The sequence below is a fragment of the Gobius niger genome (assembly GCF_951799975.1).
Source record: "Gobius niger genome assembly, chromosome: 10".
NCBI classification, from domain to species: Eukaryota; Metazoa; Chordata; class Actinopteri; order Gobiiformes; family Gobiidae; genus Gobius; species Gobius niger.
Window position 1 is genome coordinate 26,272,741 of NC_136861.1, and position 18,362 is coordinate 26,291,102.

General features: G+C 43.0%; 1 protein-coding gene across 4 annotated transcripts in view; it reads right to left on the minus strand.

The window, feature by feature from the left end:
* Window positions 1-2,602: 2,602 nt before the first annotated feature.
* Window positions 2,603-18,362, minus strand: part of hdac5 (histone deacetylase 5) — a 41,717-nt gene continuing 25,957 nt past the window's right edge. For all 4 annotated transcript variants that reach the window (XM_079564168.1, XM_079564165.1, XM_079564167.1 and 1 more), the window contains 20 exons: window positions 18,171-18,287; window positions 17,861-17,972; window positions 17,591-17,704; window positions 17,293-17,486; window positions 17,101-17,219; window positions 15,151-15,337; window positions 12,321-12,432; window positions 11,121-11,254; window positions 10,556-10,676; window positions 10,434-10,483; window positions 9,195-9,302; window positions 8,990-9,045; window positions 8,814-8,901; window positions 8,373-8,492; window positions 8,197-8,294; window positions 6,915-7,033; window positions 4,274-4,407; window positions 3,554-3,632; window positions 3,305-3,476; window positions 2,603-3,005 (listed from right to left, as the gene is read on the minus strand). In XM_079564168.1, the coding sequence (XP_079420294.1) occupies window positions 2,966-3,005; window positions 3,305-3,476; window positions 3,554-3,632; window positions 4,274-4,407; window positions 6,915-7,033; window positions 8,197-8,294; window positions 8,373-8,492; window positions 8,814-8,901; window positions 8,990-9,045; window positions 9,195-9,302; window positions 10,434-10,483; window positions 10,556-10,676; window positions 11,121-11,254; window positions 12,321-12,432; window positions 15,151-15,337; window positions 17,101-17,219; window positions 17,293-17,486; window positions 17,591-17,704; window positions 17,861-17,972; window positions 18,171-18,287 (2,274 nt within the window). In that variant the 3' untranslated portion in view covers window positions 2,603-2,965. The remainder of the gene's footprint in view (window positions 3,006-3,304; window positions 3,477-3,553; window positions 3,633-4,273; window positions 4,408-6,914; window positions 7,034-8,196; window positions 8,295-8,372; window positions 8,493-8,813; window positions 8,902-8,989; window positions 9,046-9,194; window positions 9,303-10,433; window positions 10,484-10,555; window positions 10,677-11,120; window positions 11,255-12,320; window positions 12,433-15,150; window positions 15,338-17,100; window positions 17,220-17,292; window positions 17,487-17,590; window positions 17,705-17,860; window positions 17,973-18,170; window positions 18,288-18,362) is intronic.

Sequence of the window (18,362 nt, forward strand, 5' to 3'; positions counted from 1 at the left end):
GTGCGCCAAACTGAGCTAAAATGGTTTTACAATAAAACTGTCCTATGAACATTTCGCTAGAGCTCTGGTCCAGGAATGTTTTATCACGTCAAGACATTTATACAAGTGTTGAGAAGGATCGCAGACAGATCGCCCCACCAGAGTGTCAGGTTAGTACTCTATGGACTAAAAAACTCAAAAAGTATTAAAGACGTCCATAACAGGCTATTTAGTAATGTGTCACTGTACCGAGAACCTCGAAACCTGTGCTTTCTCATCCGTTATATGCATTGTGTAGGTGCATATTAGGTAAAGTAACAAGTAAAAAAAAAATATGGCTTAAGAAATGTGCAAAAATATGGCTATAACTAAGTATTAAAGTTACAGTGCATGGCGAGGTTCTTTTGCCCCATGTCTCTGCTCATGTTTAGGCCTGTTATTGCTTAAGGTACAATATGACAGAGAAATAATAAGAATTATTAAAAACAATAATAATGCCTTTACCATGTTTTACTTTTCTCAGGACACTTAACCTGACACTCAGATGAGGCGTCCTGCAGCTTCTGAAGTGAACTATTCCACCCGCTTTGTTGAGTGGATAGAGATTGCTGGCCAAGCTTTGGCGAAACAAAGTCACCGCGTGGAAAAAGAGTCTCTGCTGTCGCTGTTTGTCTGTGTTTTTTGCTGCTGTAATGTTGCCGAGCGCAGTGCAGTGGCGCGTGATGAAAAGCCTGTAGCACAAATGCCCTAAAGTGACGACACATCGTCATCTGGGCCTGTCCTGACCCTCAGTCTTTAAGGGGGTGCTCAGTATTTGGAACAAGGGGTTCTATGAGACAGAAACAGCTGTAACTATGTATGGGCCCATCAAAAGGCTTTTATCTGTATCTGAATGTTGTAGATTTTAAAGATTGTCAACTGGTTGATCTAGTTGAGGAAATGTTACTGCAATCGTCTAAAGAAAGACAAGCCAGAAGTCGACTTAAACTCTGACCAGGACTCCAATAGCGCCACCTTCTGGATTTGTGTTTACAGCTTCACTGATTAGAATAGTCTATGTATGGGCTACAAAGACTGAAAATACCTTTTATAACATTTGGAAAACACAGTTATTGCTTGATTATTAGTTTTTGCAAAGTGGATAATGGGAAAGTCAACATGTCACTAAACCTGACACGAACAACACGAGCAGTTCACTGAACCCCACTCACTAAATACTGCACAAGCACACTTTAAAGCTGAAGTTGTGTAGTTGCTGGTGTTGGCCTGTGGAGGGCAGCATGTCTGCTTTGTCCAGCCAAAGGAACAGGACCTCTTCTCCAGCTGCTGCCTTTCAGCATGTGTAAACAGACAGACCGACAGACAGACCGACAGACAGACAGGTGGTCTGAGCCCTCACTTCATGTGCTTACTCTCTGTTCAACATCACATCTGCAAATATATACTCACAATCCAACCTGATTGGATCAACACTGTTACACTTATAGATATTGAGAATAGCATGTTTTCATGTTTTTATACAAAAGAGAAAGTAGTGTTTGATGATGTATCTACAGTCATAGAAAAGTGAGCACACTTTGACAGGACGCATATTTACAGCCAACAGGAATAGAACAGGAGAAAGTCCTGTGGAAAGAGGAGGGCGCAGAGACCAGACAGGATCCTGAGGCACCGTCACCAGCAGAGACGCCATCAATGCTCCAAGGATATTAGCTGTTTAGCACTTAGCAGGGCTTGGCAGTCTTTATTCATTTAAAATATCATCATTATTTGGAGATTCACCGGTGTATCGTAAACAGAGCTATGTTAAAAATGTAATATGTACCCAGTAACTATAACTGTACTTAAACTGTTGTGCATTGATCTAAACTAGACACATTTACTTTGGATAATCATTTTGAAGGTCAGACCTACAGTACTTATAGTTCTTACTAACTTGGATACGAGCACACAGCTGTGGCTTCTCTACAGCGAGTGATGAAATGCAGAGATACAGTGGAAATGTGCTGCCGTCACTTGACTCCCACAAATGTAAATGTTCTACTGTTCAGTCGTTTTCTTTGAAATATTACATTTACATGCACATTATGTTTGAGATCTTTCCCACATGATTCTCGGTACATTATTATGAGTGTTAAGATTTAAGATTGTATTTTTTTATTCTGTCTTTGAAACTTTCGTAGTGCACTGGGTCTGGACCCATTGTTAATAAATATGTATAAATATTTTGGGTCACCTTTGAAAAGGTGATGTCTCTGAAGTAAATATAATAGACTATTATTATATACAGCTGTATTTACATAAAGCAATATTCAGTGGAGATGTTACATGGCGCTCTGTGGTGAGGTATGATGGCTTAACTGTATTGAAAACAAAACATGACACGTCGCTCCCTGGTGGTCACTAAATGAAGAACAAATTAAGGCATTGACATGAAGTAAAATGATGTGACTGTAGTGAGTGCGAGTCCAGGCCTAAAAGGGCTGATTGTTTCTTTGTAGTTTTTTGCTGAGGTGCTCCGGCGGTGGTTTATGTGGTTTCCAAGTACAATTGTTATTTTTGTGTGGACAAAAAGGCACCTAGTTCCCCCTCCTCTGATCAGATCAAAGAGTTTTTTTTAAAACTTTTTGTCTCCTTTGCTCCATCGACAGGTCGACGGGCCGTTAGACAAGTCGTCCACGCGCCACCTGCTCAAAAGTCCTCTGCAGACGGGAGGATGAAGGTCAAAGCTCTGGGCTATATTGACCGTCCTCCCTCTGGTTGCCATGGAGATGCCAACAAGTCGTCTGCACCTCCTCCAACCAGTGCAGGATTGGTGTGAGTCTGTGCCAATGGCGTCTCAGGCCTCACAACACTTCCACCTCAGCCAGTAAAAGTCCTCCATTGCTGCTGGTGTGTCCAAAACACACTCAACGGAGGGAGAGGAAAGAAGAGGAGGTGCCACAAGAAGGTGAACGTGGATCTGCATGTGCTTCTTAGACTCCTCCTATAAAACAGGCTCCTGCTCCATGGGCTCTTCAGTAGACCTGCACATAGACACACCTATCAGCACACCAGGATTTGAACTTGTGAAGCAAGAGCTAGGGACACACTGTACAAAAAGGGCAATCATGAAGGAGTGCATGCTACGCCAGTATGTGAAATGTAGAACCACAAGAAATATTTAAGTAAAAATGACAGTAAGATGACGTTAGTGTGTCAGCATATTTGCATAATGTATCTTGTTATTGTGCTCTTGTGAAGGCTTATATTCTCAGAAGTAAAAAAGTATAAAGGTCCGACTACAGAGAGCCATGTTCTCACAGAAACTGTACATAAAACAGACCTGCTGGTGTCAGAGTTGTCGGCCCCAGAGCTGGACTGTTCCACGTCCACACTGAGTGAAGCCATAGCACTGACAGTCTCTGCTTCGTCCCTCTCCGACTGTCCCTGGGGACTGTCCAGCTGCATGTGTCCAGTGGCCTGGGACAGACTGCGCAGACAGGGCCAGTGTTTACCTGAGAGATAGAGCACACAGTCAGAGCTCCACCAGATAAAGCTTCAAAAGTTTACACACGCGGTTGAAGGTGCTTACTCTGGATGTCTATGACGGCCTCTAGTGAAGAGCAGGCTTTAGGACAGGGCTTCTCCTGAGGCCACTGGAATGACTCGCACTGATGGAGAGAGCACAAGCAGAGGGTCACTGCACTGTTATACTGAGCTGAGACTTCACAACCTCAAAAGTGTAATCGACCTTTTCAACACTAGATGGCACCATGCTGTTGCCTAATGTAATTCAGTAGTTTCGAATTGAAATAATACTGCCTAAACTTTTAGTGCAGGAAAAGGAGCATGCACTGTAATAACTCACTACAGAATGTTATGACATCATGTGCATACCCTCTGGAGCAGTGGTTCTCAACCTCTTTTAGTCGTGACCCCAAGCCGCTATTGGCCACAATTTCCATTCAAACTACAGAAACTACAACCTGGTTATGAACCCCTGCTCTATAGGCTCTGTTCTATTGTGTTTATCCTTCTCTAGGCTAACAAGCGTTTCCTGTTTCTGTTAAAATTACATTTGAAGATTAGAAAATGAAAAAAAACTATAAGCTGAGGCAACAAGTAGATCCAACATCCAACAAAAAGCTTTGACATGTGACTTGTTAGTGATTAGCACCATCTGAATGTTTCTGCCATGTCCTGTTAAAAATCAAGGACCGGAAACAGCATCACGTGACTATTACAACAGGCCACAGCGTGTCATGTAACGGGAAAAGTGACAGTAGGTTTGGAGAGGTTTGGGCCGGCTCACCGGGTCTCCCAGCAGCGCTGCCACACAGGACTCTGAGGCGTCACAGATGGCAGTCAGGTCATGACCGCCCTCCAGCGCCATGACAACCCGCCCACCGGCCAGGCCCATCAGCAGCTGCGTCAGCTGACCAAAACCTGCACACAAACAACACCTGCGTTACCATGGCACTGGCACATGGAGCTGTCGCCCCCAGGTTGTCATGGTAACTTACAAAATGAATATACTGTAGCAAAATGATTGTTATTTTGACATTGTCTCAAACAGTGTCTAACAAATGAATGAGTTACTTAATTTATTATTGAAAAGGTCTGTTTTTAGTGACCAAACAAAACATATAAATAATAACTTTTTTAAAGGCACACTGTGTAACATTTTGGATAATACTGCTGCCGACAATACAAAACATGACCAGCTAGACATGGAAAATGCTATTTTTGTAGTGGGAAATCAAAGACTGGATTTGGATAATGACCTAAAGTATTTAAATCTCATATTTGGCTGTCTTTTTTAACAACGATGGGAGCAACATCCGGGAACTTTGAGTCTGTGCGCCCTTTGAATGAAAACAAGATCTAAAAAAAGGCATTTGTGTGTATGGGAGAACTGGGATCATTTCTCGTTCTGGGGATAAAATAATATCGCAGAACCACAAGAAAATGTCCGTTCTTGCTTACGGACACATCAACTGACTGTCATAAGAATTTTTCATTTTGTATGGAAAAATATATGAGCTAGTTTATTGATTGCTACTATCTGTCTCATTATTGGGGATATAGCTCCATAGGCTATATGCACAGTTTTACCACGTGACTTCTTCCTGGACAGTAAACCAGACGCTGGACTTCCTTGCGCCGATCGTTTACATTCACAACTAGCAGGGTCCCACAAATAAAGAGACAGCTCAGGATTTGGTTAAGGACAACGAGTTACTGATGGACAGTCACAGAAACATATTACAAACAGCATGTTCGCTGTGAATCCAGCACCAAAAGGAAACGCCAGCTGTCGTAAGGTAGGAGCTTTTATCTTAGAGCTAAAGGCTAGTGTTAAAAAATGATAATATAACATGTAAACAGGTAAATATTATTTAAACTACTAACAGGACGATTCTTTTTTGTGCAGGCTCGTTCAAAACTTTGTGCTAGATTTAATTTTTATTTTGTTAGCCGCGTTAGCTTCAAGACAAAAACATCGCACTGTTGAACACGGAGGTTTCCTCCAGTGAAGTCGTTACGTCTCACGTAATATTTTCTAACCTGCTCCAGTCACATCCGAACTTTTACTCGCTGTTCTTTACGAAATCTTGAGCTATTGCTTCATTTCTGTGGGACCTGCTCATTTTTAATGGGAAGAGATAGCGGACAGGAAGGACAGCGTCTGGTTTACTGTTCAGGCGGAAATCACGTGGGGTCACTGTGCACATATCCCTGTGGCGGTGTATTATGCACTTAGTCACGCCTTTAATCAGTAAATATTCAGACTTATTAGAAGTGCTCAGCGTTAGGCCTTATTAATGATTCTCTGGGTCTAAACATACATTAACATAACGACTAGTAGATTAGCTTCTGAATTGACCATGTATATTTTGCTCTCACAAGTTACAAAACTACACTGTAGGCTGCATACATTTAACTTAATAACAATGTAAAAGGGACAGATTAAAAGCTGAAGCTGTAATGGCATTATACTGTAAAGCAACCAGCAAACACAAGCCAATGACGTCATGATCACTGTGGGTTTCAGCTGCTCAGTGTAAAAACGTTAACCGTCTTCTCTATGAATTACCTGAAGCAACAGGTGCTTCCATGGCCTACTGTTCACATTCAACAAATAAATAAAAGAAAACTTTTTTTTTTCATGTAAATAAGACTTTCTCTGCCCATTCATTCCAATGGATGAAAGCTGCTGCCTTCACCCACAGGGGGCGCTAACCTTCTCAGTGGTATAGATGTTGCTCCAATTTACTGTATCTCCATGGAAACGACCTGGAGACGTCCGCACCAAGTAAAGTTACAAATCAGGTCTCTCGAGAGGTGAGCCACTCATAAAAAAATGTTTGTTCATTTTTAAGGTCTTTTCACCTATGAAAATATCCTTCATAAAAATAAATGCTTTTTTTAAAGCAGTACTAAGTAACTTATTGACCTTGATAAATCCTTTTCGTAGTCCCTGTGGGGGTAATACAAGTGTTTATGGGATGATTGGAGGGTCTTTCATCTCCCCCTGGTGTCTCTGGCCAGAAAACCATGTTTGCAACTTGACTGCCTCCGGTGCGGAGAAAGTAATACACACTAATGAAATCACGAAGAAGAAGCTAACATGCTAACGGGCAAAGCTAACTGCGGGCTAACGTCACTTTAAACAGTATTTACAGCCAAGTTTGAGTGAAAAAAAATATTTCCATTGTATAATTGGTTGCACAGTAACCCTCTCTCCCTTCGCCTTTCCTGTCAGCGTAGTATTTACTCTCCAAGACAATTAATACATTAAAAAATCGTATCTTTCTACTACACCTGCAGTTGCACTTAGGGGGAAGAGTTACTTAGTACTGCTTTAAATTATTTTTATTGGGAGGAACTTTACATGAAGTGGCTTAATAGATTGTTACTTAATGTGTCGTTGTTACCAGGGGAGTGCTTACATTTAGCCGAGACTATGTACCCGCCCAGAGGGGACTGATGACCCTCCACGGCATCGAAGCCCGCTGACACCAGCACCACATCAGGACTGAACTGCTGAGCGATGGGCATCACCACGCTCCTGAAAAGCAGACACAAAACCATCCTTTCAAAAGCCTGTCTCTTCTTAATGGAATTCCTACTTCTCACATTCCAAACCTGCTGCCTAACAAGGCGGCGGCACTCGCGCTTTGATGTGCTTTTCTTCACAGCTTCACAGTACGCTCACACAGGTTTACAGTGCGCTGCTACCTGTGGGTGTGCTCACTGCTAACACCTTCAGCACAAAGAGCCAACTTAGCACGACTTTTACAGTATCTGCAGCACGTGTGTGAAAAGTCACCGTGTTATTAGACTTCCAGGATTTTCTTGTTTTCTTGTTCCAGTGGAGTCAATTCCTGCTGTTGTTTCGTTTGTGGGACACTCTGAGTCAGCCTTGTGTTTCATTTGACAGGTGATAATACCAGTGTGCATCACACTGTTTTGTACATTACAAAAGAAGGCAAGAAGACAGTATACTTGGCCTATACTATTATATAGAGGAAAAATGATTTTGTTTTTGAGGACATTTTTGGTCTTGTACAGAGAGATCATGGACCCATTGACCCCAGTGACTGATATTAATGATATTTTTTTTAATTCATTTTTTTTCTTTTTAGCTACGACTTGTGAAAGTGTAATGCTGTTAATAGGAAAAACGGGCCCCTGCCCCCCGTTGGGTCCGATGACATCATCATACTCTAGAACCTGCAACCCAGCAATAAGAAAATTAAATGCTTCTGCTTTGTGTAATTACTGTGAATACTTATCCCAACGTCTTAAAGCTTTAGGAAAACTAGTCACAGAGCTGCTGCTGCTATGGATACATCATGTTTTTTGTGGTGTGAGAACAATGGTTAGAGAGTAAAGTGGGTATGCTATTATCTGTTTTTCATAGTGAGCCTAATTATCAATGCTTGACTCATAAGACCTCAAGAGGAAATACTTTATTTACAGTATATATACAGACAGTACATATAAAATATGGTAAAATTGCAAAATGTTCTCATTTTAATATCAAATTCCTATTTTATTTGTGTGGTAGCTTGTCATTATGGATTTAAATGTCTCCTGAAATCACAGCAGATGAGCAAGAATGCAGAGAGAACTTGGTTATTACAAAACCAAATACTCTCATTCGATGGCGTACATGATCATCCTGTGTGTGACCTTCCCTGCTGCATGCGCTCCAGTGTTTGTGTTTACCTAAAAGCTGTAAGGTACTCCACGTCCCCCATGGGCGGATCCACTCCTCCGGTCCAGGCGATGTTTACATTGAAGCCCACACCTGCACCAGATCCCACCTGCACAAACACGAGCTGTTACTCCACATGCGCAGGACGTGAGGGGAGCGCACACTGAAATAGCTCGGCACACAGCACCTCCTCGGGGGCGCCGCTGCCGGGGAAGAAGTTCCCGTCATCGTATCGGTGCAGCGAGATGTAGAGGACGTTGGGGTCGCTGTAGAAGGCCTGCTGGGTCCCGTTGCCATGGTGAATGTCCTGCGGCAAAGAGATGCTGCATTTAGAATTGCCTCAAACTTACGCAAGTGCTTCAATGTAAAATGTCATTTTTTTAATAATGTCATTATAATGTCATTTCAGAAATATTTTGGTGATTTTTCTGCTAAATCATAAATCAAGATTCTGCACAGTGGAAATATTTTAAACATGCCCAAGAGCAAACATTTGACAAAAAACTGAAGAATAAACTCCTAAACCTGCTCCACTAGCCAGAAATGTCGAGTATTAGTGTAATAAAAAGTTTAAAATAATAATAATAAAAATAAAAAAACCACCTATAAAAACACCTAGTTTTCTTACCCAGTCGACGATGAGGACTTTGCCCACCCCCAGTTTCTGTTGCAGTAACTTGGCAGTGATGGCGACTGAGTTGAAGAAGCAGAAGCCCCTGTGGCCACATAATCAATCATTTAAAACAATGAAAGACTCAAAACCACAACAATTCAATTTAGTGAGTGAGTGGTAATAGTACTGACATGGCCGTGGATTCCTCAGCATGGTGCCCTGGCGGTCGCACTACTGCAAAGCCATTCTAGAAAAACACAAGAGGGACTGTTTAGCTTGGGATATTAAGGCATGTCTGTGCGTGTGTTCTTGTTGTTGTGTGGAGCGTTATTTTTTCGGCACTGTGTTTGCAGATGTATTAATAGAAGTGGACACAAACAGTCCGGAGTGTGTTACCTTGAGCTCCCCCGCTGCCACCCGAAAGGCCAGCTCAATGACAGAGCCCACTGCCATGCGCACAGCCGCCGAGGAGTGCATCTCATTCCACACCGTGTCACTGTCCACCTGCAGGGGGCAGCACGCAGTCAATCCGAGGTTAGCAGACATTTAGAGTGGACATATCATGCAAAATCGACTTTCTTGAGGTTTAAACCATGTTTTAATGCTGTTCCCTCGTCAAAGACAATCCTGGAGTAGTATTTCACAGCATTTGCACAGTTTTGAGTTAATCCTCGGCCAGAGCTGTTAAATCTAGCGGTTTCTTCTACTACGGTGTCAGCGCCTCGTTCTGCACTACCTGATGACAGTTGCTACATTGTTCAAAACCAAAAACTGTCCTCCACATTTTTAAAGCTCATAATCCAACATGATCCATTTTGAGCCGTTCTGCGCTCGAAGTGTGTTTATCACATGTCCGACGCCCAAGCTGTAAGGTTTTTGTTTGTTTTGAGAAACGGTTCCTATCGCCGCCACCAGGAGGAGCCCCAGTCAAGATTTTCACCAGCTCTATTGTCTGCATTGTTACTATCCAATTCTTACAGAGACATGTTTTCAAATGACAAAAGTGAACATATCAAAGCTGAGGCACCCAAAATAATGTTTTAAAGTCTATTTTCAAGCTCCTTATGCGTGACATGTCCACGTTAAGATGCTTAGTGTTATAAAGTGGGGATATGTGCAGATAAAATGCAGATGGTTCTCAAGAGATGAAACATTCGGACCATGGCCATAACACCATTACAAAGTAAATATTATGATCAATGTTCAAAATTCCTCCATGGACAGTTCATCCGTTACACCGGTGTCCTTGGGCTAATTTTTTATGCCTGTGTTTTCCTGAAAATGAAGCTGAATCTGGGTGAATAGAAGAGATGCTCTGACTGCATAATGTGTTGGCCTCAAAAAGCACCTAACTGGAGTTTGTTGTTTGGTAGTACTCGCGCCTTAACTGAACCACAGCAGTATTTATATAGAAGCTGATTCAGACTTTTCTTTGGAGGCTGACCTCAATGTAAAAGCGGCCCATGAGATCTGCACTACAGTATGAGCAGTGCAGTTCTAACCTTAATATGATGGATACACAGAAGTAAGTTATTCCATACTGCTGCATTCTACTACAGTATGTCCTGGGTTGTAATTTCTAGGAGTGCTTTTTTCCCCTCATCACTAATAACAATACAAAAAGTGATCTCTTACCCCGATCCCGCCACAGGGGAGGACGGCGTACATCTTCTGGCTGATCGGCCCTGAACAAACAGAAGCACATGTTACGAATGTGTGTGTGTGCGATCGGGGCCGACAGGCAGAAGGGCCAGTACCGAGTAGCTTCTTGTGGTCCAGTTTGTGCCGGTTGAGCGGGCTGGTGCCGTAGAGGAGAGTGTGGAACTCTGAATGGACAGTCTGGATCTCGTCCAAAGACGCTTTCCTCCCACGGATCCTCTGCTCACACACAGACAATGACCATGTATTTAACACCTTTTTTTTTCTTCTTCGTCTCCCCTCTCTCTTTCATTTGCGCATTGGAGATAAAAAAGCAACCGGATTTTTTTGGCAATTCATAAAAATACTACAGAGAAACAGTATTTTCAGACAGATGGGCTGAATTAATATGCATGTATTCAGACCAAGCCTTCAGCTGTGATTCTGGTAGCAGTTTTAGGAGAGTGACGCACTGCATTTTCAGAGTTGTTATTATTACCACACAGTACACGGTAACTTCCCAGTAATGAGAATCACTGCTTTCTACTCGAAAATTGGGTGACTATGAAGGTCTCTATCTTATGGTGGTGTATTGATAAGATTACTAAAAAGGGTGTCCAACAAATGCTAAGCTAATCTGAGAGAAGGACAGCAGAGTGATAATGTGAGGAGTGTCTGATGTACCTCGCAGCGGTTGAGCAGACCGGTCTCCTGCAGACGGGACCAGATGCTCTGCACTCGGCCGGCGTGCTCGGGGTGGATGTGAGCGTTCCCACAGATGCACTGGTGCTTCAGCATCAGACTGTCGTAAACCAGCCCTGCACACACAACACAGAGGCGGTCATTCAAGAGTCTTTCAATTCTAGTCCTTTCTCCGTTACAAAAGTCTTCCAGAACTGAGAGACGTCTGGGCGGTCTCTTGAGGTCGTCCATCGTGGATTTTGAAGTGCATTTTCGATCATTACCCATTTTAAGAAGGCATTTACTTTTTTACTTCAGCTTGTTCACAAACGGTGTTACGTTTTCCACCAGAATTTGTTGTAATTTAAATGAATCCAGTCCTTGTGCCACTGGCTACAATTACAACCCTGCAGATCGATACACGCCCAGGCTTAACTGTTGGAAAGAAATGCTTTTCATGAAATTCTGTGCACCGTCATCTCCACATGGACCTTTGCTTACTCAGTCCAAAAAGTTCTATAATAACATTTATGGGTAATAATTGTAAATGAACTCAAGAGGTGATGTCTGAATGTTTTCCCATGGCCTTCAATCGCTTAATCGTTTGTGATACTTGTCAGATTGGGGGCTATGAGGCATTAACCCTGCAGGGTGCTCAATTCTATGCTCAGGATTTTTTTCCTTTTATGCTATTTTGAGAATGTAAAAGGTGTATAAGAATTTATATATATTTTTATGTTAAAAAAATTCACGCCTTTTGGAGATCATTTCATCTTCACCTTGTGTCATTGTTCACATGAATAGATATTTAGATCTCGGGTGCCAAAACCTTTGCACGTAAAAACAAGTTAATAAAAAATAACATGTATTAGAATTTGACATATATTTTATCCAAATTAATGAAAGGCCCATATTAATGATGTTTGACTGAATAAAGCGAAAGCAGGCACATTTATGAGACTGCAGACGTCTGAACAAACACATAAACAGCAGTGACTCATCCGCTAAAGGAGGAAATGAGTGACAATAAATAAATATGATTAGGTAACGGCTGTATTTCATTGCTCTTGGTTCACTTGAGATGTTGGACAAAACACTGTTGGCTCTCTGTTGCTAAGCAACAAGGAGTGTGGCGTATGCTAGTTGAGCTAATGTGTAAAGTGTCATCATCTCACAGTCCAGATGCACAGGCATCACACTGACCGGTGGTGAAGAGGTGTTTGATGGGATTGACAGTCGATGTGGCGGGAGAGGACTGCGTTCTACCCAGAGTTCTGTGAGGCAGTGCCGACTGGAACACTCCGACCTGCAAAGCCTGATGGGAGAAATGAGAAAGTTATGAGTCATCACTAAAGCATTAATGAGAGCACACTTCATTCACTGGATTCATGCAAAAAAAAAAAAAACAGTGCTGCTACTTAGCATATTACATAGAGATTTTCTTTTCTTTTTTACAGAGGTGTGATGTCATTGTCTTGGTTGGTTGTGACACATTGTGACAAAACAAAATGCGATTAAGATCTAGATTATAGGCTCCTTCTTCACACATCCATTTCACTAAATCTGCCATGCACTGATTGGAATATAACTTGGATGGAGAATATTATTTTACCAATGCAATAATGCAATAATGTACATGTGCCTTTCCAGCCTCCTATGCCACTTCCTCTCCACACTCTGCGCTCACACATGAGTTTACACTGTCGTCCCTGCACTCTCCACTCCTAATGACCACCATTTTTTACCCACTTTGACTGACTCCTCCTGAATCTCCTGCTCGTCTATATATAGCTGGCGTTGCTGTGGCCCTGCTGTGCTGGAGGTGACTCATCAGGAGTGGGTGGACAACTAAAAATGCACACAAACGCACATCTCCTCACTTACACACACAAACGCACATCTCCACAGCGGTGCGTCCAGAGGTTGAGTCACCGCCTGATGATGTCACAGCTGTGTGTCGGGCGAGCGGCTGGACAGACACTCATCAGCGTCACTTTCACGCTTTTTGAAAGTGCACCGGTGACAAAAAAGCTGCAAGCACACCTCAAGCATTTACATTCCAAACCCACCTTTTTTTTTTTATCCCCCTCTCTCAGTAAAATGTCAGCGCTCGCTGCCGATGACTCACTCTCCACTTGAGTGCGTATAAAAAGCACAAATTGATAGATTTTGAACTCAGTCACATTTCTCTAGCATTGAAGGAGCAGCGTCATCAGTGAGGCCGTCAACATAAACACAAGTCAAAAAGTGGTGTTTGGAATGATATATATAGACAGGCTTAACACACAACAAAGGTCAATTTTAGCCTGTTCCACATCATGGGCAGCAGACGCCTAAGATCACTGCTCTGCTGAACAACTGAAGTGAGCTGTGCAACACCTGAGCATTAAACTATTAGAATGACTTCAGAGTTGTTTGAGGTCAGGGTTTAGAAGTTTTTCACGCACAAAACTGTTATTTGGAGGAAGGTGATGTCAGAGCTGCTGTTCTTTTAATGGTAGTGCTCAATGGCGCATGTCACCCATTCTTTTCTTAACGTCCTCATCCGTATGAACACAGCGGCCTTACTTCCAATGATAGAAAACAAACCTTCCCAGCTCGATTTCCCCATGAGAGTAATGTCAAATTAACAGTGTAAATAAACTGCATTAAAAAACAACTTTATTTATTTGAAATAAACATCACATTAATCTATTTCTATTGGCTGAGCAACACGTTGGCTGTGTCAATCAAAACAGAGGACGCATTATAAGAGACTGCTGCCTCCTTAGAGACGAGCCATGTCAATACTCTTCCTCAGAGATCTCGTCATATTCAAATGTCAATTAGTCAGAGTAAATGCAACGGGATGTGGCCGTCACTGTTCAATAGCACTATTAAAACTCTGCCTCTTCAACCTCCTTCCAGCTCAGCTGTCAATCACACACTCCCACTCAACGCCTCATATATAAAGACGAAGTTTGACTTCACATTGGCTGCCATTTCAGAGTAGTTCCGATTAGCATATCATATTATTCTGTCATGCATCAACCAATTTAACTGTATGAAAGCACAGTCAAAATGATACAAAGATGCAGAAGTAAGTGGCAGATGTGGGAAAATGAGGATGAGGTTTAGTCAGTGAATGGATACTGCATTAGCAAGTGATTCAATTATTTGATCAATTTATAGAATAAGTCACAAAGGACAAGGTGATGCTCAGATTTAATACAATGTGCAAACTCAAAACAATATCTAAACACTGGAGAATTTATACATTGCTTTATTGTACTTTATGGACAGTTCATTTAAAATATTTCTATAGTATCTGTTCTCACTATAAAGAATAATGATGCTTCACTGAAAATGTGCAACTAGGAACACTGCAGTTTACCTACAAAAATATTAACAGAAGTTAAGTGTTTACATCAATAGAACACAGTATCAGTGTGTGAAAACAAGAGTGGGAGGGTGAGAAACACCTGAAGCCAATTCAGTTCAGAGGAGCGGCTGACGCTTGGCTCAGATGAGTCAGAACACTAGCGCACAGCGGCTTGTGTCGCCGCACTAAAACACTGATGCACCGAGCAGTGAGCGGTGGGTTGTTCATGCACCCTGTGATTCATTCCCCAGAGTTGGGACGCTGCGCAAACTTCACTGTTTTCAGAATGGACGCATAACACCTCAGAAAGAGCACAAGAACAAATAGAACTTAGCCTTAACTGGCCACACTTTACTCAACTGCAAAAGGTATGAATCGAGCTGCACATGGACTCTCCCATAGACAGAGGCTGGATGCAATAACCACAGTCACATTAAGTCACTATTGTGTGTCACATGACAGTGTGGTAAAAAGAAGATCAATTAAAAAGCAGACTAAGATAGCTATAGATAGAATGAAAAAGAACACTGTATGCACTGTACAGACAAAGACGTTCAGTGATAAGTGAGATACATAAAAATAAGGGATGAACAGAGTGTTAAAAGTGATTTCTCAAAAATGGACCAAATGAACTTCAAAGCCAGCAAGCACTACAGCGTGAGGTGCACACACCTGGCTGTACCCCCTCTCGTCTTCATCGCCCTCCCTCAGCTGGATGATGTCATCGTCCTCCTCCTCCTCGTCCAGCTCGCTCTCGGTGCTCTCTCCTTTCACGTGCATGCTCCCTCGCTCCTCCTCGCCCTTCATGCCCAGTCGCTCTGAGGACGGCATGCTCTCGTCAGAGCCGTCCTTCTGAAGCCTGAAATAACAGAGCAGCCTCTATAGTGCCTGCATCCTACACACAACAGGCAGGTCTCATTTAACAAGGGTGCTTTGCACGTTAGTGATGCGCAGGTCAAGGTTTTTTTCAGCCCGTGGGTCCCACATATGGAGCAGGTTCTAACCCGACCCGGTCCGCCCTGCACCCACAACCATTAAAAAGTACGCGTTACAAATATGATCCGTTTGAACAGTACCGACATGTCATCCCTTCACGCGCTCTCTCTCTCTCTCTCTCTCTCTCTATGAGCAGAGGTAACGCGAAGTCACACACAGTCGCACATACCGTGGAAAATAGGAGTCATGAGCTCCACAAAAGCGTTCTCTGGATAACAAGCTGCAAAATGCTGCTTGTTTTATGATAATCCACTAAATATTTACGTCAAAAACCTGCTGTAAAAGTGACGGAATAAGTTGTGACAGAATTCAATGAATCCGTGTACGGCGGCAAAGAGTGGCAGCGACCGGCATTTTCTGACCCATCTCAACACGCCCCGCGATCAAAGGAGAATTTCACGACCCGACCCGAACCGCGGGCAGCCTGCGAGGACCGGGGTGGAACCCACAACCCGCGCATCACTATTGCATGCCGTATTTTTGGGAAAGAAAAGGACTTTATTTGTATAGCACCTTTCACAGACATGGTCACAAAGCACTTGGCATGGGACCATTTAGAATCACTACATACAGTTGAAGTATTAAGCTAGTGAGGTTAAGTTAAGGTTAAGGTTTACTTTATTCATCCCCGTAGGGGAATTCGTTCTCTGCATTTGACCCATCCTCAAAGCCGCTGGAGCGCCCTGTAGGAGCAGTGAGCCGCCAGCGTGGGCCGGCGCTCAGGGACCCATCTCCAGGTGAAGACAGGCTAATGGTCAAAACCACCTGGCTGGAGGATTAGCCTATTGTACATGTTGTTTAGTGGTTGGGGAAAGCAGAGTACCCAGAGGAAACCTACACACCAGTCTTGTTTTTGTCAAAGAAGTTGATAACGATATAATTTAGTTGACACACCTTCTTTGAATGACAATAACGTAATGATGACAAACTAAAAATAGCTCTTTGGGGACTATAACATGACGAGACGTTTATAATTTTACGTGAGTGAGACAAGTCGAGATGAAAATGTGATTAAGTGCTTCATCAGACCGTTCGCAGCCTGTGCGCAGCGCAGGAGAACACACATGGTAAACATGACACAGAGCGGCGCCAGTGCTCACGTGGACTCACATGCTACTGTAGCATATGAACACAGAAAGTAAGTTGATGTACGATTGTGCAGACGCCACTGTTGGTAAAAATAATCTGAGAGATTGTTTTTATTTATCTCAATTTCCATAAGTTATTGAACTAATACTTTTTAGAATGAAACTGACTAAACCTTTTCAGTTTTCGTCTGACTAAACAGTGACTCAATTAATTACATTCAGAAATGACAAAAATGTGACTAAAACTAAAGCACCAATTGACTCACATTTTACTAGGCCATTTTATTCTATGCATATTTTAAGTAAGATTCATTTACTGAATGTAAATTGTTGGTCTAAATGAAAATGCTGTATAATAAATACATTTTTCTGTCTGACCTGCTTTTACAGACTTTTACTCACCAATGGAGATTTTAAAAGTCCAACAACTTGAGTGACAATTTTACTCAAAAGTTCTGTTACATATCATCAAATATGTAGGGAGCGCATAAGTAGAATAGAAAAAAACATACTTATCAATCGACTGGACTTGCCATACCTGTGGTGTCTTGGCCCTGTGTCGTCCTCCTGCATGTCATTGGTCTCTGTTAGCTCCTCCTCTGTCTCTTCGGGATGTGTGGGCGGGGGTCTGGGAAGCTCCACCCCTTTGGACAACATCTGTAACCACAGCGTTATGTTTTAGTCCGGCTGTGTGCTGCAGAACTGCTGAGGTGAGGAATGAGAGTCACACCTTGTAGTGTTTCTCCAAGAAGTGCTGGTGCTGCTGTTGGACCACAAGCTGCTGCAGGGCCTGAGGCGACTGGGGCAGCGGGGCGCTCTGGGTGCGCGACAAGGGCCGGTGGCGAGGCAGTTTGCTGACGGGACGCATGCTGCTGGCCACGCCCCGTTCAGACGTAACCAACGGCGACTGGTTGTACATAGGGACTGTGCGCGAAAAGATATAAACAACATCGATGTTTGATGTCGTTCAGTGCTTTTGGACACCACTTTACAACTAGGAGGTACTGTAAGTGAACTTGTGTACATACCTGCGAGCATAGCATTCTGCTGCCGGGCCTGTTCCAGTAGCAGCACATGTTGCAACAAAGAGGAATGGGTGGAATGGGAACTGGGGGGCTGGGTCTCTACATCATGACCAACACCTGCAAAGACAAGAGGTCAAATATTTAACATCAATATTCATGTTTAATTTCGCTATCCTTCACCTCAACACAGTTTCAGGTTTAGAAGAATTCACAAAAAGACTTCACATGTATTTTTTCCCTCAATGTAACAACATAATCAGAAAGCTGATATACCTGCTGGTAGTGAGGACGTAGAGAGAAACTTCCCTGTTAGAGCCCCGCCCCCTCGTAGCGATTGGATGGCTTGCCGCTCTGCTTCCTGTTGTGCGGTCAGTTGCTGTGACGTCTGGAGAGTAAATATAAAGAATTATTTGGTATTACGAGACAAAATAAACAGAGTTCTAATCTGCGTGCCAATTGCAGACATAAGAAAACATATGGGCCCCTGACAATGCATATGGCGGGCCATATTTCCAGACAGTGTGTGCACATAGGCAGCCTGCAGAAGACACTGTGTGGGAGCATACGTGTGAAGAAGCCTTACCGTGATATGCGTGTTGGCAGGGAGACCCAGGGAAATATTGGGCAAAGAGGGTGATGTGTAGAGACTCAAAGGACTCAATGTCCCATCAGCCCCCAGCGTCTGGTGCAGAGATCTCAGCTGTGAGCAAAACAAGCAAAACATTAAGACTCTTTCAATGTTGGACGTCAACAGGAGATTCTCAAACTTGTTGGG